The sequence below is a fragment of the Schistocerca americana genome, chromosome 5, assembly GCF_021461395.2.
Source record: "Schistocerca americana isolate TAMUIC-IGC-003095 chromosome 5, iqSchAmer2.1, whole genome shotgun sequence".
In the NCBI taxonomy this organism is placed as follows: Eukaryota; Metazoa; Arthropoda; class Insecta; order Orthoptera; family Acrididae; genus Schistocerca; species Schistocerca americana.
The window spans coordinates 23,848,234-23,869,814 of NC_060123.1; the positions used below are offsets into that span (position 1 = coordinate 23,848,234).

The 21,581-nt window shown below is 39.8% G+C and overlaps 1 protein-coding gene across 1 annotated transcript in view; it reads left to right on the plus strand.

The window, feature by feature from the left end:
* LOC124615591 (sugar transporter ERD6-like) overlaps positions 1–21,119 on the plus strand; it is a 196,779-nt gene extending 175,660 nt beyond the window's left edge. Inside the window, exons 4-5 of the mRNA XM_047143576.1 lie at positions 20,171–20,437; positions 20,977–21,119. Coding sequence (XP_046999532.1) covers positions 20,171–20,437; positions 20,977–21,119 — 410 coding nt within the window. The remainder of the gene's footprint in view (positions 1–20,170; positions 20,438–20,976) is intronic.
* Positions 21,120–21,581: the final 462 nt, after the last annotated feature.

Consider the following 21,581-nt stretch of genomic DNA (forward strand, 5'->3'; position numbering starts at 1 on the left):
GTGGTCTAACTGAACTGATTGATGACTGGAAATGGTTATGTTTGGGTACTTGGAGACCATTTACGGCCATTCATGGACTTCATGTTCCCAGACAATGACAGAATTTTTATGGATGACAGTGCTCCATGTCACTGTGATTGGTCTTAAGAACATTCTGGACAGTTCAAGTGATTGATTTGCCCTTTCATATTGCCTGACATGAATCCCACTGAACATTTATGGGACATAATCGAGAGGTCAGTTCGTGCACAAAATCCTGCACCAGCAACACTCGCAATTATGGATGGCTGTAGAGGCAGCATGGCTCAGTATAACTGAAGGGCACTTCCAACAACTTGTTGAGCCCATGTCACATTGAGCTGCTGCACTATGCTGCACAAAAGGAGTTCTGACATGTCTGTTTCCTGGAGCTGCCATGGCCAGTCATTAGTTCTGTCATGAAGCCTGCCTCCTGTTTAAGGTCAAGACTACACAGCTTCTCTTAAAACATTGTTTTGGCATCATTAGCTTGGCCCCTTTTTGTTTTTGGTTCTTAGTCCAATAATTTGCATGCTATATTCTGATCCAACCACACAGCTTTGATTTTACCATTGCATTAATGATGGTTAAGGCGGGTTATGGTCCAAAATATGGAGGTGTCACTCCTGTCCTGCAGAGCCTATCAGCTCATTCTTACCACTAATTCCTGGGTGACCAAGGACCAACAACAGGTTTACCCAGCTACATTTCCGTAGCCTTACAAGGGCTACATGGCTTTCTGCAATGCATTTTCATCTCATTGCAGGGTCTGATACAAATTTCAGAGCTGCTTCGTTGCCTGAATGAATATAGATGCCATGATCCTTGTAGTACCTACACAGAATCTCCTCTGCACACACTCTGACAGCAAATATCTCTCCACTTGGAACAATGTGGGTAGAGTTCCTAGAGGACTGACTAGTTTAGGTTGCACCCCATAAACTGTGGCCCAAGCATCTTCATCTGTTTTCAGCATGTCAGTGCAACAGATTATGTCTTCTGAATGGTATCGTGCTTCAGTCTTACACTGCTCCATACTTACAATTCTTGGATTTCAAGGTTTATTGAAGGAGCAGGAAACAGTTGTTTAGTCAGCCAGCATTTCCCCAACCAACACTATAGTTACTGCTTTCATTATATTAGTGTGGGATTCTGCATTGCTAAAGCAGGGGTGGCCAAGAATTCAGCTCATGAGCCATGCCCTGGCTCATGTGCCATATAGCTGAGCCTGGCTGCACACTTCCCCTACCACCACACTGTACTGTCTGTAATAGGAAGAACCTGCAAAAATGCCATATTTAGATGGCAATGCAGTTGCAGTATGTATGAGTTGGTATTATATTTCTCCACAACATAGACCACAGATGAAACAAATTTTCAATATTATATAATTATTTTTGACACACTGTAGACATAATGTAATTTTTATCTGATACAAGCTGCTGGCATACACACAGACGGGGACAATTTCATAGATTTTCGCACTCAGGTTGCCATCTAATTGTGACTTATTTAGTTCCATAATTGAAGAAAGGTCTCTGACACACATATGTTGATCAAAATATTGGACAACTTTTGAAACCTCATTAAGAAAACATGGAACCTCTACCTGAGGAAAGCAATATAGAAATTGTGGGTAGTTTTAACATAAAAGGATTTTTCTTTAAAATGGCCATTATAGTGCAGCTCAATCACTTTCATCTGCACATGCACAGGGACTCTTTCAACCAAATTTACAAATTTTATTGAAAACAGATGTAAGATTGGTTGTGTCCTCAAAAGGTTTGGAGAACAACCCGTGCAATTCTTTTGAGGCCACAGTGCATCCTTTAAACCTCACGTTTTCTTTGACACCAGTGAGTTTAAGGAACTGAACTGTGTTTGGCAAAATTTTTCCCATCCACATTGCAATTTTCTTTTTAAATCAATCATATCAAATCAGAAATAAGTTGTTTCTCAACTCCAGTGTTTTACTGTGGTCTCTCAACTCCAGTGTCCTACTGTGGCCAGTGTGTAGTTAAGTCCAATTAAAATGTTAGATCTGCAATCCATTCTTGATGTTCTAATTTTCTTTCCTGCAATTCTTCTTCCTCTGTAAATTCAACAACAGTGGGGTTTAATTCAAAGAATTCATTCCAGGCATGCTCCTATACAAAACCAATGTACTTTGTGGTAATACATAAAATTTATGTAATCTTCCTTCATTTCCATCAAAAACTGTTGTAATTGGCAGTGCAATAATGTGTGCAACTTCAGAAATTTTGCTATTTGTACCACCAATTTCTTCATTCGCTCCATGCGTGCAAATGTAGCACACAGTGCTTCTTGATGCACAGAACAATGAATTCCATCTAGTCATCATTATAATTTTTTGGTCTTTCATTAGCAACTAAATTTTCAAATTCTTTCTGCACGGCATTATAATGTTGTTTCATTGCAAATTTGCGGTACCCATCAATTATGTCATGTGCTTTATGAGGATTTTCATCCCTCTCTTCTCTCATTTTCATTCAGTTTTAAGGGCTTGTGACAGTAGATCACTAGACAGCCTTTTCTATTGTGAACAGCCACTGGACCTTTGAATGTCCTTCATATCAGGAACAAATAGACTGGTGGCACAATGCTGATGAACTGAAGAGTATTGTGCCAGCTGAAAAGTACCACTGCTGTATTGGGTATTACCGAGAAGAACAGAGCAAAGCCGAAACACTTCGAGCCTCAACCTGCACTTACAGCTCATATGTGGTCTGGCAGACCACACCTGGCCCTGTCCTAAAGGTTTCCAATTTTTAACCTGTATGCCCCTGCTGCTGCCACTGTTGTAACCCAATAATGTAATGTGGCTATGTGAAGCAAGTTCTCCATCCCTGCAGTGGGTAAGCTGCTGACTCTGCCTATTATAGGCACTGCACATACCCATGGTTCTTTGCAGCCACCTTCTTTTCTTATTTATTTCACCACACTGTAGCCCCGTAAGTTTTCATAGGTTGTGTATTACAGAAATGCATGACCCTGGGACTTAGATCTTGGATTTTATCACTGCCCATTCTGGTTGACATTTATGTCAGGGGTCCATGTTGGCTTTGCTTCCAGAGTTACCCATAAATACTTCACTCCCCCCCCCCCCCCCCCCCCATCCCCGTCCCGTCCCCCCCTCCACACTCACACAATAGAATTTCATCAAAGAGCTTAAGATTCCAATATAAGTCCTGGATATGCTTCCTCATGAATAATATGCAACAGTTTTCCTGGAACTCAACCTTAGATCTTGCATCCTCCACCAGTTTTGCACAGTGTTCAGATTGCATTGCACTGTTGTTTTAATGGTACTTGTAACTTTGCAAGTATTATCATAACTAAATTGTTTGCACATCCTCGCCAAAAGTAACCTCTAGCATTTAACTCTTTATTGAGTTCATTCAACACTAGATTACACAGTAACTGGAACAAAATCCCTCCTCACAGATACTCTGTGGTGGTGGTGTTGATCACTATTTTCTCAACCATCATGGTGACTACAACCTTTCATCTGCTCAGCGTGGTTTTAATTCACTTCAAAATAATGGCCATAATTGCATACTTTTCTTCGGGTCTAACCATGAATTTGAAGGTATATTGCTAAAAGCCCCCTCAATATCCAGGAAGATGCAGAGACCAGTTTCCTGAAAATATAGAGCTTTTCCCATCTTACCACAAACTGATGAAGTACTATTTTGCTTGATTTGAATGGTTGGTATGCATGTTAGTTTTCATGTAGAGGAACCTCAGTTAACCTCCTTTATTTGCTGTCCACATTAACCAATTTTTCTATTGTCTTTAAAAGAAAGACTCTTTGATTTTATAACCTTAGGCTCTGTATGATCATTTCTCCTTGACTTCAGAATGAAAACAACCTTTACTGTCCTCCAAGCATTATTATACCTGCTACTAGAATGACTCTGAATGGTGTGAATAGAAGTCTGATGTCTGGATGACTTTCATATGCCACCCTTTGTCCTTCCAGGATAAAAATTATGTAGCCCATCTAGTTTGCATCTTGTGTTATCCATCTGAAAGTGTATGTGTGTTTTTGAAATGTTTTCAGATGATGTAAGTGAGCTGGGACGTGGATACCTGACCAGTAGTCATCTATTTTGATGAGGGAAACTGCGTAGAAACCACATCCAGACAGGCTGGCACACAGGCCCTCATTGTTAATTTGGTGGGCGGATTCAGTCCGTTTACACACTGCTCATCAAATCCCAAAAGCGGCATGGTCATGTGCATTGTTGTTTGGGTGGGTCTATTTTTGGCCCTACATCATTATAATAATGTTTGTGGTATCATTTTAAATGATTTTAGAGTTTAGATGTTCCTTCACTTGTGAAATACGACTGCCCACAGAAAGCGACTTACAGGTCATTTTTGGACCAGCACTCTCTCGAAAACCTACCACACATTTTATCTCTGTTTTGTCATACCATACTTACAGGATAATCCAGGATGGAATGTAACAATATTAGAGAAGGAAAGTTGCTACTCACCATATAGCGGAGCTGCTGAGTTGCGATAGGCACAACAAAAAGATTCACACAATTATAACTTTCAGCTATTAAGGCCTTAGTCAGCTATAGGCACAAATACCCACATGCGCACACATACACTCATGTAAATGCAACTTGCACACACATCTGCAGTCTCAGACAACTGAAACCACATTGCGAGCAGCAGCACCAGTGCATGATGGGAGTGACGACTGGCTGGGGGTAAGGAAGGGGATAGGGCTTGGAGGGGGAGGGATAGTATGGTGGGGGTGGCGGACAGTGAAGTGCTGCAGTTTAGACAGAGGGCAGGAGAGAAGGTGGGGATGGGGGGGGGGGGGGGGGGGGTAAGTAGCGGAAAGGAGAGAAATAAAAAGAAATTAAAAAGACTGTGTGTGGTGGTGAAATGATGGCTGTGTAGTGCAGGAATGGGAACAGGGAGGGGCTGGATTGGTGAGGACAGTGACTAACGAAGGTTGAGGCCAGGAGGGTTATGGGAACATAGGATGTATTGCAGGGAAAGTTCCCACCTGCGCAATTCAGAAAAGCTGGTGTTGGTGGGAAGGATCCATATGGCACAGGCTGTGAACCAGTCATTGAGATGAGGGATATCATGTTTGGCAGCGTGTTCAGCAACGGGGTGGTCCACTTGTTGGGTGCCAACACCAGCTTTTCTGAATTGCACAGGTGGGAACTTTCCCTGCGATACTCCTATATTCCCATAACCCTCCTGGACTCAACCTTTGTTAGTGACGGTCCTCACCCATCCAGCACCCTCCCTGTTCCCATTCCTGCACTACATAGGTGTCATTTAACCACCACACCCAGTCTTTTAATTTCTCTCCTTTCTACTACTTATCCCCTCCCCCCTTCCCCACCTTCTCTCCTGCCCTCCATCTAAACTGCAGCACTTCACTGTCCGCCACCCCCACCATATTATCTCTCCCCCTCCCCTCCCCAGCCTCCTTCTTACCGCCACCCAGTCACCACTCCCATCATGCACTGGTGCTGCTGCTAGCAATGTCGTTTCAGTTGTCTGAATCTGCAGACATCTGTGCAAGTTGTGTTTGCATGAGTGTGTGTGTGTGTGTGTGTGTGTGTGTCTATTGCTGACAAAAGGCCTTAATGGCTGAAAGCTATAATTGTGTGAATCTTTTTGTTGTGCCTGTCGCAACTCAGCATCTCTGCTATATGGTAAGTAGCAACTTTCCTTCTCTAATATTGTTACATACTTACAGGATATTTATATTATAATTAATCTGTGATAATATTCTAAGAGAAAGTATTTTCACAGAAAGAATCAAATTCGTAAGTCAGAAACTCCCATAGCTAGCTGGATCTGCTGACTAGGTAAACCAGTCAAATGACTGACCCCCACTTGATATGACTGGCCTTTGATTGTTTGTTGGCTCCTACAGTAGCATAGGAAATAATCAGAGGGAAAGCACTGCTCAAAACTCTGACCTATTGATTAACTGCCTAAGCTGACCAGTGCTAAATGGGACTAGACTTCAATAAACTTTGTAACTGATTTATGTCATCTAATTAAAGTTCTACAAAATTTTAAAAAAATAGTATTAGGAAGAGTTATTATGCTAGTTTGTGGTTCTAATATCAATGTGAGTAGCAGCAGGCTTAATGAATTGCAGAACACTTCAAAACTTTTTGTAGAGGGAAGGTATAATATGAGTACATTATTGCTGTTATTTTCACCAGCAAGTGAGAGTGTGAAAATCTCTAATTACAGTGCTCTTTGAGATAAATGAGATAAAGATAACTATTAATTTTGCTTTTCTGTTACTATCTTCTCCTGTGTAAACTATGACAAACTAAAAGAAAGTTACTTAACAAGTGTACCTCTCAGTCATGTGCAATGTGCAGGTAGATATGATACGCAAGATGTGTGTGAGAAGTGATCTATTTGCAACAATGGTGATACTATTCTTTATAAGTCTGTGCCTAACCATTACCAGTAAAAGAAAAAGCTAAACCAAAGCTATTTTCATTTCTGTACACTTTAAATAATGTCTTTTACCATGCTACTTTATTAGTTTGGGAAAAACAGCATGTTTGATTTTATCATGTTCTGATATTTATTTATCGCAAAGTACTGGATTGGCAAGAAAGCAAAAATAACATGGTAATACACTCATCTACAGCAAAAATTTACATTTCATTACAGCATGTGAAATATAATAGAAATGTGTGTATTAGTATCAGCATATGACAGTGCTGAAGCTTGTATCCACTCATTCTCTGATTAACTCATTTAACCTGATATGAAATTGCTGTATTCTATCACTTGTGTCATATGTGAACTTAGCAAATACTAAACAAAGATATGCATTAGTATGAAATAGACTCAAAATTATTTTATTACATTTCATTGAACTGGCCTAAAGAGAAAATAATATTATTTACCTAGGGGAATGCAGAAGTAGGTTTAATAATGAATAAAAAAATAGGAGTGCGGGTTAGCTACTACAAACAGCATAGTGAACGCATTATTGTGGCCAAGATAGACACAAAGCCCATGCCTACTACAGTAGTACAAGTTTATATGCCAACTAGCTCTGCAGATGATGAAGAAATAGATGAAATGTATGACGAGATAAAAGAAATTATTCAGGTAGTGAAGGGAGACGAAAATTTAATAGTCAGGGGTGACTGGAATTCGTCAGTAGGAAAAGGGAGAGAAGGAAACATAGTAGGTGAATATGGATTGGGGGGAAGGAATGAAAGAGGAAGCTGCCTTGTTGAATTTTGCACAGAGCATAACTTAATCATAGCTAACACTTGGTTCAAGAATCATAAAAGAAGGTTGTATACCTGGAAGAATCCTGGAGATACTAAAAGGTATCAGATAGATTATATAATGGTAAGACAGAGATTTAGGAACCAGGTTTTAAACTGTAAGACATTTCCTGGGGCAGATGTGGTTTCTGACCACAATCTATTGGTTATGAACTGCAGATTGAAACTGAAGAAACTGCAAAAAGGTGGGGATTAAAGGAGATGGGACCTGGATAAACTGAAAGAACCAGAGGTTGTAGAGAGTTTCAGGGAGAGCATAAGGGAACAATTGACAGGAATGGGGGAAAGAAATACAGTAGAAGAAGAATGGGTAGCTCTGAGGGATGAAGTAGTGAAGGCAGCAGAGGATCAAGTAGGTGAAAAGACGAGGGCTAATAGAAACCCTTGGGTAACAGAAGAAATATTGAATTTAATTGATGAAAGGAGAAAATATAAAAATGCAGTAAATGAAGCAGGCAAAAAGGAATACAAACGTCTCAAAAATGAGATCGACAGGAAGTGCAAAATGGCTAAGCAGGGATGGCTGGAGGAGAAATGTAAGGATGTAGAGGCTTGTCTCACTAGGGGTAAGATAGATACTGCCTACAAGAAAATTAAAGAGACCTTTGGAGAGAAGAGAAACACTTGTATGAATATCAAGAGCTCAGATGGCAACCAAGTTCTAAGCAAAGAAGGGAAGGCAGAAAGGTGGAAGGAGTATATAGAGGGTTTATACAAGGGCGATGTACTTGAGGACAATATTATGGAAATGGAAGAGGATGTAGATTAAGATGAAATGGGAGATAAGATACTGCGTGAAGAGTTTGACAGAGCACTGAAAGACCTGAGTCGAAACAAGGCCCCGGGAGTAGACAACATTCCATTAGAACTACTGATGGCCTCGGGAGAGCCAGTCATGACAAAACTCTACCATCTGGTGAGCACGATGTATGAGACAGGCGAAATACCCTCAGACTTCAAGAAGAATATATTAATTCCAATCCCAAAGAAAGCAGGTGTTGACAGATGTGAAAATTACAGAACTATCAGTTTAATAAGTCACAGCTGCAAAATACTAACGCGAATTCTTTACAGACGAATGGAAAAACTGGTAGAAGCCGACCTCGGGGAAGATCAGTTTGGATTCTGTAGAAATGTTGGAACACGTGAGGCAATACTGAACTTACGACTTATCTTAGAAGAAAGATTAAGAAAAGGCAAACCTACGTTTCTAGCATTTGTAGACTTAGAGAAAGCTTTTGACAATGTTGACTGGAATACTCTCTTTCAAATTCTGAAGGTGGCAGGGGTAAAATACAGGGAGTGAAAGGCTATTTACAATTTTTACAGAAACCAGATGGCAGTTATAAGAGTCGAGGGGCATGAAAGGGAAACAGTGGTTGGGAAAGGAGTGAGACAGGGTTGTAGCCTCTCCCCGATGTTATTCAATCTGTATATTGAGCAAGCAGTAAAGGAAACAAAAGAAAAATTCGGAGTAGGTATTTAAATTCATGGACAAGAAGTAAAAACTTTGAGGTTCGCCGATGACATTGTAATTCTGTCAGAGACAGCAAAGGACTTGGAAGAGCAGTTGAACGGAATGGACAGTGTCTTGAAACGAGGATATAAGATGAACATCAACAAAAGCAAAACGAGGATAATGGAATGTAGTCAAATTAAGTCGGGTGATGCTGAGGGAATTAGATTAGGAAATGAGACATTTAAAGTAGTAAAGGAGTTTTGCTATTTAGGGAGTAAAATAACTGATGATGGTCGAAGTAGAGAGGATATAAAATGTAGACTGGCAATGGCAAGGAAAGCGTTTCTGAAGAAGAGAAATTTGTTAACATCGAGTATAGATTTAAGTGTCAGGAAGTCGTTTCTGAAAGTATTTGTATGGAGTGTAGCCATGTATGGAAGTGAAACATGGACGATAACTAGTTTGGACAAGAAGAGAATAGAAGCTTTCAAAATGTGGTGCTACAGAAGAATGCTGAAGATAAGGTGGGTGGATCACGTAACTAATGAGGAGGTATTGAATAGGATTGGGGAGAAGAGTAGTTTGTGGCACAACTTGACTAGAAGAAGGGATTGGTTGGTAGGACATGTTTTGAGACATCAAGGGATCACAAATTTACCATTGGAGGGCAGCGTGGAGGGTAAAAATCGTAGAGGGAGACCAAGAGACGAATACACTAAGCAGATTCAGAAGGATGTAGGTTGCAGTAGGTACTGGGAGATGAAGAAGCTTGCACAGGATAGAGTAGCATGGAGAGCTGCATCAAACCAGTCTCAGGACTGAAGACCACAACAACAACAACCTTAATTAACATTTCAAAATATTGTCTAGATACACTATGTGATCAAAAGTATGCAGACACCACTGAAAACAAACATTTTTCATATTAGATGGATTGTGCTGTGACTTACTGACAGGTACTCCATACCAACAACCTCAGTAGTCATTAGACATCATGAGAGAGCAGAATGGGTTGCTCCATGGAACTCACGGACTTTGAATGTAGTCAGATCATTGGGCGTCACTTGTGTCATACGTCTGTATGCAGGATTTGCACACTCTTAAACATCCCTAGGTCCACTGTCTCCGATGTGACAATGAAGTGGAAGCATGAAGGGACATGTACAGCAATAAAGTGTACAGGCCGACCTCGTTTGTTGACTGACAGAGACCGCTGACAGTTGAAGAGGATCGTAATGTGTAATAGACAGACATCTATCCAGACCATCACACAGGAATTCCAAACTGCATCAGGATCCAGTGGAAGTACTATGGCAATTAGGTGGGAGTTGATAACACTTGGATTTCATGGTCGAGCGGCTGCTCGTAAGCCACACATCTTGCCGGTAAATGCCAAACAATTCCTTGCTGGGTTAAGGACGACTGAACAGTGGAAAAGTGTTGTGTGGAGTGACAAATCATGGTACACAATGTAGCGATTCAGTGGCAGGGTATGGGCACGGCGGATGCCCGGTGAACGTCATCTGCCAGCGTGTGTAGCAGTGCCAACAGTAAAATGTGGAGGCGGTGCTGTTATGGTGTGGTCATGTTTTTCATGGAGGGGGCTTGCATCCTTTGTTGTTTTGCATGCTACTATCACAGCACAGGCCTACATTGATGTTTTGTTTAAAACTTCTCACTGTTGAAGACCAATTTGAGGATGGAGTTTCACCTTCCAACATGATCGAGCACCTGTTCATAGTTACACGATGCCGGACGAAGTGGCCGAGCGGTTCTAGGCGTGTCAGTCTGGAACCGCGTAACCGCTATGGTCACAGTTCGAATCCTGCCTTGGGCATGGATGTGTGTGATGTCCTTAGGATAGTTAGGTTTAAGTAGTTCTAAGTTATAGGGGACTGATGACCTCAGATGTTAAGACCCATAGCGCTCAGAGCCATTTTTGAAGTTACACGACAATAACATCCCTGTAATGTACTGGCCTGCAAGGAGTCCTGACCTGAATCCTATAGAACACCTTCGGGATGTTTTGGAATGCTGACTTCATGCCAGGCGTAATCAACCAACACCAATACCTCTCCTCAGTACAGCTCTCCATGAAGAATGGGCTGCTATTCCACAAGAAGCCTTCCAGCACATAGTGTACTTATTCGGATCTGTAGATGAGCTTTTAACTGCTGCAGAAACGCATATTGTGTTTTGTACTGTAATTTTCCATATTCATTCTACTTTGAACAAGGTCTGTGCTTATATAAATGTGTGGTACAATGATATTAATCAAAATCATTAGCATCAGTCATATTCTTTCTATTAAAGGCTATTTGTATAATACCGTGTTTACAAAAGCACAGATATTTTTATGTTTGCCCAAAGTTTAGTAACGGGCTTTTAAAGTTAAGAATATGCATCTGGAAAAATCATGTTGTGAATAATGTTCTAGCCATAAAACTTCTGAAATTTTAGTGACATCAATAAAATATGAAAAGGGCTCTCTCATATTACAAATCTTGCCAATGTATTAAGTTATTCACATATACAGAAACAAGCAATATTTACCTCAGAATAGCTATTTAAATAGTCAAATAATATTATGACAAAGCTGTCTACACCTAACTATGCTCATTTATTATATACAAATAATTTTAAAACTCGATTGTCTTACACAAAAACCATTACTGTATCACAGAAAATTGAAATCTAGTTATCCATTACAAATGAGCACTGCTGTCTGAAATTTCCTCTTCAAGATATCTACATTGGCATCCACAATCTGCCAACCACTGTGAAGTGCATGACATGCAATACATCCCATTGTGCTAGTTAATAGGCCTTCTTCCCATTCCATTCACACATGAAGTATGGAAAAAATGTTTAAACACCTCTGTGCTTGCTATAGTTAGTCTAGTCTTGTCCTCATGATCCCCACGGCAGTGATGTATGGGGCATAGCAATATGTTTCTAGACTTGTAATTGAAAGATAGTTCTTGAAACACTGTAGGTGGACTTTCCCGGGATAGTTTGTGTCTGTCTTGAAGCAGCTGCCAGTTCAGTATCCTCAGCATCCATGGCACACTTCTGTTAGTCATACAAGTCTGTGAGCATTTTTTTTGGCCTTCCCTGTATACATTCAATATCCACTGTTAATCCTGTTCGGTACAGGTCCCTCACAATAGAGCAATATACTTGGATAGAGTGCAAGAGTATTTTGTACTCACCTGGACAGCCAAGCATCTGAGATGGGGAGGTGTGCCAGTCCTGGGTCAAATCCACCCAATGGATTAACAATGAGAATCAGTATGCTGCCCAGTCTGAATGTTGTCATTTTAGGTGGTTTCCCATATTCCACTTGGTGAACACCCAAGTCCCACCCCAGTAACATTATTTGTGAACACTGAGAAAACTTCCAGTCTCTTTCAAATGAATAACACTACACACAGACAGTTCTGTTACATACATTCTGTCACAGGGGTAATGGGATGGTGACAGGAAGGGCATCTGGCCAATGCTTAAAGTGACGATGCATGCCCAATCCATCACCAACCATGCTGACCTAGTGCTGACAGGGGTCAAAGGCAGCAGAAAAATAAGATGAAGAAGCTGCAGGAGTATTTTGTAAGCAATCTCCTTTGTACACTGGTTGCATTTCCCTAGTTTTCATTTATATGAAATGAGGATGAGGTAAGAAAGGGAAGGATTGGGTGGGAATTCATGATTTCAAGCTACACAGGGCAATGTGGGAAAGTTGAAAATTTGTGCCAGCCTGGGACTCGAACCTGCATTTACCATTTTGCATGATTGTTTGCCTTAACTGTTTTGGCCATCTGGACACAGTCCCCGACCATCTCAAATTTTCAAATTGTCACATGTGCCATAGTGAGTAGGGAGTTAATTGATGATGCTGCGTTACGGTATACAATAAGTTAGAAATTTTTGTTGGTTGGAGGCTGTGGCTGGACGGCCGAAACGGTTAAGGCAACCACTCATGAGAAGCAGTAAATTCAGGTTTGAGTCCTGATCTGGCATAAGTTTTCATCTTTTGTCATCGGATTACCACAATTCTCTGTGTGGCTGGAAGTCATGAATCCCTACCCAGCCCTTCCCTTTCTTTCCTCATTCTCTATTTCATATAAATGCATGCACCAACTGTGTCATCGTAAGTGGTGTCTGTTCTGTTGGACACGTCTGACAGAACAAACACCACTCAAATATATACACCCCTAATATTCTTCCAGTGATCAAAAATCTGTCATCTGTTTTACCTATGATTGAGACGATTGTTTTATTTCGTACCACTACAAATTAATACCCTCAGGTATTTGTATGAGTTGGCTGATTCCAATTATGACTTGCTGATATTGATGTCATAGGATACTGCATTTTTCATTTTGTGAAGTGCACAATTTGACATTTCTGGACATTTAAAGGAAGCTGATAATCTTTGCACCATTTTGACATCTTACCGAGATCTGACTGAATATTTGTGCAGTTTTTTTAAAGACAGTACTTCGTTACAGATAACTATATCACTTACAGAAAGTGTGAGGTCACTATTAATTTTGTCTGCAAGTTCATTAATGTATACAACATGAACAGAAAGTGTACCAACACAATTCCCTGGGGTACCTGTTGATGCCTGTGCATTGAAGATAACATGCACATCCTCGCTACCAAGAAATCCTCAATCCATCCACACATTTCACTTTATGTTCCATATGAGCATACTTTCGATAATAAATGTAGACATGGTACTGAATGAAATGCTTTTCAGAAAAAAGAAATAGTGCTTCTTTCTGGCTGCCTTTGTCCAGGGCTTTCAGTATGTTATGGGAGAAAAGTGCAAGTTGGGTTTCACGAGATCAGTGTTTTTAGAATGTGTGCAGGTTGACACAGCATGGACAGTTGTTGTTCTCTTTGATAAACTGCTCAAAACATTTTGCATACCCAGTCAACTTGCATCAGTTGTATCTTTTTTAGTTTGAAAACCTCTTTCTCCCTACTGGCTGATGACAGGAAATCACTACAAACAGCCACCAGAGTAATGGGGGTAAAAGTAAACCTGCATTCTTAGTGCAGTTCAGTAGAGCATGTCTCCAGTCATGAACAAGATAATGCAGTTTGTGCACACAGTTCTATCTGCCAGTTTTACTCAAAGGGTCATTTCAAGCTTAGACCATGCATGCATTGTCGTTTATGAAAAGAAGGGTTGTCAGCACGAGACTGCACCAGCCAAATGCGTGTGCACCACTGAGACATCATCTGAACATTGAGTTGCTATTATTAGAAACAAAAGATTGAAGAGCTCCCTTAAATGAATTCCTGCTGTCAGTAACGCCTGCTAATGACTGCTACCTGTAAATTATGGCTCATTAGTACTCCAACAAATGCAAGAGAACTGCATGCTACCCTTTTGTTGTGCTATGTACACCTGCTTAGTACAAACCCATCTTAATATGATTAGTTTGATTCCTAGGTAATCTTTATGAACAAAAATACAGAACAGCCCCCTCCCAAGCCCCATGGTGCATTGACAATGTGCTAAGGGAATCACAATGTATTTCCTTCTGTATCTTTTTCCAGTTAATGCTATTCTAGTACCATTAGTATGCTATACAGTAGTGAGACATTTAATTCTAATCTTTCTTTTATTTTTGGAGCATACTTATAGGATAGGAAATGCCAGTCACTACAGCATTTACTCATATGGCAGGAAAAACTAATGTGCTCCATATCAAAGCTGACATTCACAGATAAATCATAATAATAACAATAATCATAAACTTAGCTGTCCTGGAAGTAAATTAAGTGCTGAGTCGACTGTTATTCCTAGGATGAAATTGTTGTTGTTGTTGTGGTCTTCAGTCCTGAGACTGGTTTGATGCAGCTCTCCATGCCAGTAAAGCTGCATGTCCTCGAGAAAAATTACGGCTGTAGTTTCCCCTTGCTTTCAGCCGTTCGCAGTACCAGCACAGCAAGGCCGTTTTGATTAATGTTACAAGGCCAGATCAGTCAATCATCCAGACTGTTGCCCCTGCAACTACTGAAAAGGCTGCTGCCCCTCTTCAGGAACCACATGTTTGTCTGGCCTCTCAACAGATACCCCTCTGTTGTGGTTGCACCTATGGTACAGCCATCTGTATCGCTGAGGCACGCAAGCCTCCCCACCAACGGCAAGGTCCATGGTTCATGGGGGGAGGATGAAATTAATATTTAAATATCATACAACTTTTTGTTACTGATGATGCATTATGTGTTTTATGTTGCTTATGAAACATTAACACCTTTGGCAATCAAGAAATCAGAAGAAGATTGTATTAATCATAAGTACCCAAATGCTAACGAACTGTGTTAGTGGTGAAACAAAATAAGAGGCATTGTAATTACAGAACACTGGAAACATAACTGTTAACGTATATTAGTAAATGTGGGCATTCACAAGGGAACCAGTACACACAGGAATAGTGAGATGTGAAATTTCAGTTGTTACAATTGCCAAACCATTAGCTTTTATTTTTAATAAATGTGTGGAATTTGGAGTTTTTTTCAGATGCACTTAAGGTGTCAAAAGTTGTCCCAGTTTTTAAAAAAGGGGACAAACATCTTCCTCAAAGTTACAGACAATTGTCCATTATTCCAATATTCTCAAAAACATTTGAGGCACTGATACATGCACAAATAAGCAGCTTCTTTGAAAAACACAGTATCATGTGTAACAATAAGTTTGGTTTCCACAATGGAAGAAACACAACAGGGACCATCTTGGAAATCATTGACCAAACCTTAACAGCTTTTGAAAACAATAACATGGTGTCACTGATATTGTGACCTAAGCAAAGCTTATGATTGCATTCCTGTTGATGTACTACTGACAAAACTAGAGTTTTATGTGGTGAGAGGGAGCACAAGTTCTTATTTAAGTAACAGAAAACGATTTTTCAGTCAGAAATATAAATTCTTCTGTAATGGAAATCAGTACAGGTGTACCACAACAGTCTATCCTTGGACCTTTCTTATTCATTGTAGCTGTAAATGATTTACCTAATAACATAGCCCACCCTGTCATATGTTATGCTGATGATACAACACTCTTACCACACATCAGAATACTTCACATCTACATTTACATCTACATCTACATCCATACACCGCAAGCCAGCTGATGGTGTGTGGCGGAGGGTACCCTGAGTACCTCTATCGGTTCTCCCTTCTATTCCAGTCTCGTATTGTTCGTGGAAAGAAGGATTGTCTATATGCTTCAGTCTGGGCTCTAATCTCTCTGATTTTATCCTCATGGTCTCTTCGCGAGATATACGTAGGAGGGAGCAATATACCGCTGGACTCTTCGGTGAAGGTATGTTCTCGAAACTTCAACAAAAGCTACTGAGCGTCTCTCCTGCAGAGTCTTCCACTGGAGTTTATCTATCATCTCCGTAACGCTTTCGCGATTACTAAATGATCCTGTAACGAGGCGCGCTGCTCTCCGTTGGATCTTCTCTATCTCTTCTATCAACCCTATCTGGTACGGATCCCACACTGTTGAGCAGTATTCAAGCAGTGGGCGAACAAGCGTACTGTAACCTACTTCCTTTGTTTTCGGATTGCATTTCCTTAGGATTCTTCCAATGAATCTCAGTCTGGCATCCGCTTTACCGACGATCAACTTTATATGATCATTCCATTTTAAATCACTCCTAATGCGTACTCCCAGATAAGTTATGGAATTAACTGCTTCCAGTTGCTGACCTGCTATTTTGTAGTTAAATGATAAGGGAACTATCTTTCTATGTATTCGCAGCACATTACACTTGTCTACATTGAGACTCAATTGCCACTCCCTGCACCAGGCGTCAATTCGCTGCAGATCCTCCTGCATTTCAGTACAATTTTCCATTGTTACAACCTCTCGATACACCACAGCATCATCTGCAAAAAGCCTCAGTGAACTTCCGATGTCATCCACAAGGTCATTTATGTATATTGTGAATAGCAATGGTCCTATGACACTCCCCTGCGGCACACCTGAAATCACTCTTACTTCGGAAGACTTCTCTCCATTGAGAATGACATGCTGCGTTCTGTTACCTAGGAACTCTTCAATCCAATCACACAATTGGTCTGATAGTCCATATGCTCTTACTTTGTTCATTAAATGACTGTGGGGAACTGTATCGAACGCCTTGCGGAAGTCAAGAAACACGGCATCTACCTGTGAACCCGTGTCTATGGCTCTCTGAGTCTCGTGGACGAATAGCGCGAGCTGGGTTTCACACGACCGTCTTTTTCAAAACCCATGCTGATTCCTACAGAGTAGATTTCTAGTCTCCAGAAAAGTCATTATACTCGAACATAATACGTGTTCCAAAATTCTACAACTGATCGACGTTAGAGATATAGGTCTATAGTTCTGCACATCTGCATCTCTCTGATTTTATCCTCATGGTCTCTTCACGAGATATACGTAGGAGGGAGCAATATACTGCTTGACTCTTCGGCGAAAGTATGTTCTTGAATCTGTTCTGAATAGCGTAACAAAAGAAACAATTGATAAGGCCCTGGACTGGTTTGCACTCAATAACTTTTTATGGGAATATCAAATGAAGTAGGCAGTAAGTCAGTAAAACTCTTAGGTATTTACACTGACTCAAAACTCTATTGGGAGGGCCATGTCAATCACATCTGTGAAGAAATATCTCATGTGACATACCTTATCTTGAAACTAAAAGAGGTAGTGAGCTTGAAGTACCTTAGCATGGCATACTTTGGGCTAAGCAGTCCCCTCATATCAAGAATGTTTTGAAATTACAAAAAAAGTCTTATGCATAATATTTAAAAGAGGTCATAGGGAGCACTGTGTCCTCTTTTTTCCAGACTCAGAATTATAAATTTATGCCTTTATGTGTCTGTCAGAGGCGATTCTAAAAGTTGGTCAGGGGGGGGGGGCTAATGGGGGGGAGGGGGTTTGGGGGAATGGAATATCGTTAACAAAAAGAGAGTTCTCCACTGACAAATTGGTAAAATTTGGTGTTGCTTAAAGGAATTTTGTGTTAACTGTTTTGGAGTTCAGGGTAAAAAAAAAAAAAAAAAAAAAAACTTTTTATAAATCACATAAACCATAAAAAAGGTCAATTTACAACAAATAAGTTTTTATTAATTTTCTGGATACAGAAGATGACATGAATGTAAAAACTTGACATGGATGTAAAAAATTTCTGTAGCAAAATTCACTGGATATTTCCATCTTCAGCCCAATTTGTCATGGTCATTCGCCTGTTCCTTTTTACTGAATATGTCAATGATATTTTTAATGTCCATATCTCTTTCTTTATGGATATTTGCAAGAGCCAATACACTTAGTCTTAGCCTCACCTACCCCATTGTGTTATGCAAATAAGTCTTTATTCATCTCAGAGTAGAGAAGCTACATTCAAGAGTGCTTGTGGTGACAGGAATAGGACCAAACATTTGAAGTAAAACATATACATTTAGGAAAAACTACTTGTTACAGTTCTTTAAATCTTCAGTTGCTGTTTCAGATCTTTTACTTTCATCTACCCACTTTTTCTTCTGTAGTTCCAGCTCTCCTTCTGGATCTGTTGAAGTAATATAATTGCTTATTTCTGAAGCCATTTTATCCAGTGTAATATGATACTCCATTGGGGGGGGGGGGGGTGGAGCTATAGCTCCCATAGCACCCCCCCCCCCTTACTTGCCACTGCCCCTGGTGTCTGTACTCTGTATTAAAAATAATATTTCAGAATTTGTTGCCAGACGGGAAATACATGAACGCAACTCCAAAGCTAACGGTAATTTACACATACCACATCACAGATTAGCAATAACAGGATATTTCCACAAAGTAAACCCACTCAAAATGATCAATAAACTGCCAGGTCATGTTCAGTTTTTGGATATAATTTTTTTTTAAATTAAGTAGTACAGCTGGCTGTCAGATAATCCATTTTATCATATTAAAGAATTCTTTGTGATGCCTGAGGAGGCTATTAGCATTTAGAAGTTTTCTGTAGTTAAACATATTTTTGCACGAGAAAGTGATTGTAGATAGACACAACAAAAAACACACAAACACACACACAAATTTCAAGCTTTCACAACCCAAGGTTGCTTCATCAGGAAAGAGGGAAGGAGACGGAAAGACAAAAGGATGTGGGTTTCAAGGGAGAGGGTAAGTAGTCATTCCAACCCTGGGAGCGGAAAGACTTACCCCCAAAGGTAAGGGGGTGTGTTTGTGTGTTTTTTATTGTGTCTGTCTACCAGCGCTTTCTCGTGTGGTAAGTCACAGCATCTTTGTTTTTTATATATATTTTCCCCATGTGGAATGTTTCTTTCTATTATAAACATATTATTGTGTGCTTTGGTTAAGGAATGTGTAATTACTTAGTTATCCAATACACAATACACTATGTACAAAGTATACTATACTGTTGTTGTTGTGGTCTTCAGTCCAGAGACTGGTTTGATGCAGCTCTCCATGCTACTCTATCCTGTGCAAGCTTCTTCATCTCCCAGTACCTACTGAAACCTACATCCTTCTGAATCTGCTCAGTGTATTCATCTCTTGGTCTCCCTCTACGATTTTTACCCTCCACGCTGCCCTCCAATGCTAAATTTGTGATCCCTTGATGCCTCAAAACACGTCCTACCAACCGATCCCTTCTTCTAGTCAAGTTGTGCCACAAACTTCTCTTCTCCCCAATCCTATTCAATACCTCCTCATTAGTTATGTGATCTACCCACCTTATCTTCAGCATTCTTCTGTAGCACCACATTTCGAAAGCTTCTATTGTCTTCTTGTCCAAACTAGTTATTGTCTATGTTTCACTTCCATACATGGCTACACTCCATACAAATACTTTCAGAAACGACTTCCTGACACTATACTATATTATAGTAATTATATTATAATACAGTATAGCTTACTGCATTAACTTTCAGAAACTATCCTGGTGTAATTTGGTACACTGCCATGCTTAAAATAGATACCATAATGTATTGACATTAGTTTATTTATTAGTATTATGTATGTTCTGCTACATCCCGTATGACGAAGCCAAAATCATTGTAAAATGATCTTGATTCTTGTCATGAGGACTCTGATATCCAGTTCCATTTCTTTTCATCTGTAGAAGAATGAAAGAGAAGGGAAGATTAGGATGTAATGTTCCATTGACATTTAGGTCAATAGAGAGAGTGTAGAAGAATGAACATACAGTTTCAGGATGTGCATGAATGTTCAGTTCTGTTTGTGTTAATTTCAGCATGTCATTTCTATTCCATGATATAATTTTCTCCTTTCAACTTTATTTTATGACTATTTCTCACATACAGTTCGAAATTTTCATTTCAGGTATTACAACCTACATTATGCTGGCACTAGGAAGTTGCATATCAGGTTTAACTGCTGATGCTGGAGGCAGGAGGGTAGCAATGATACTGGCAAACAGTGCATCTCTTTCAGGATGGATTGCCACTGGATTGTGTAATAGCACTGAAGTGCTGTATGTGTCCAGTGCTCTAACTGGTCTAGGCATAGGTTTTACCATGACACCAGTGCTTGCATATCTTGGTGAAATCAGTCAACCACAGTTTCGCAGCATGCTGATTGCAGCTACTGGTCAGCATTGATTTTCTTTTATTTCGTTACAGCTGAATTGTTATTTTCTATGCAGAATCATATTATTAAAATGTTATTAGATGCTCTTAAAAGGGAGCTGATATGTGTGAGTGATGCCTATATAGAAGCAAGCAGAGGACATTTCAAATGTGATCTTTGTAATATGTTCTTTCACTAATAACTAAAAACAAAAGGTTTTTGGTTAGATATTTATAATTTCTTCCCTTTGTTTTGGCACATGAAATAAACCCCAAAGTTTTTAAAAATAATTCTGATATACTCTATATACATAAAAAAGCAAGACTGCGTCAAACCTTTATAGTCCTTGTTTACTGAATAGTGTATGCAGTTCATATGCTGTGAACTGTGTCATCATTTTGTATTATTTGTGTTGCATGTAACTATAATCCAAAGCCAGGGAGTAATCTGTAACTGTGTCCAAAGAATATAATAAAGGAATTTGTTTTTTGTAAAATAATTCTAAACCTTGTAGAACTTTCCTCTTGCCAAGTCATCAAATGAATTCTTATGTTTTGCAGGTACAATGCCACACATAGGATGTCTACTTATTTACAGTTTGTGGCCATATGTGCACTGGAAATGGATAGCATTTGTAAGTGCTGTAGTGCCAGTCATCTCTGTTCTCTCTATTCTGTGGGTAAGCATCATTTCTATATTTTGAAATATGTGTGACTTCAAAAGCAAAGTTTGTAGTTTTAAATGCAGTTACATTTTATGTGTGATAAAGAAGAGCTGGAGGTGTGGGATGCTTCTACTATAATTTGTCCAGTACATGAGCTGATGCTTATGAAGTGTTGCAATTATTCTATTTCAAACAGCTGCTGTCTGTAGTATCACTGTTTGGTTTCCGAAGTGGCAAAAACACTGAGTCGCCCATAGTAGAATTTACAAAAGTTGTACTTGATCCTCTTGACAAAGATGAGTGTGTCACAGGCATATTTTTGGATCTTTCTAAGGCCTTTCATACAGTTGACCACAAGATTCTACTAAATAAATTAGAAGCATTAGGAATAAAAGGGGTAGCTAATGACTGGTTTCGATCATACCTAGCAGATAGGGTACAAAGAGTAGAGATAACACATACTTCAAATAGGCCCAAACATTTAGTAAACCACTTATCAGA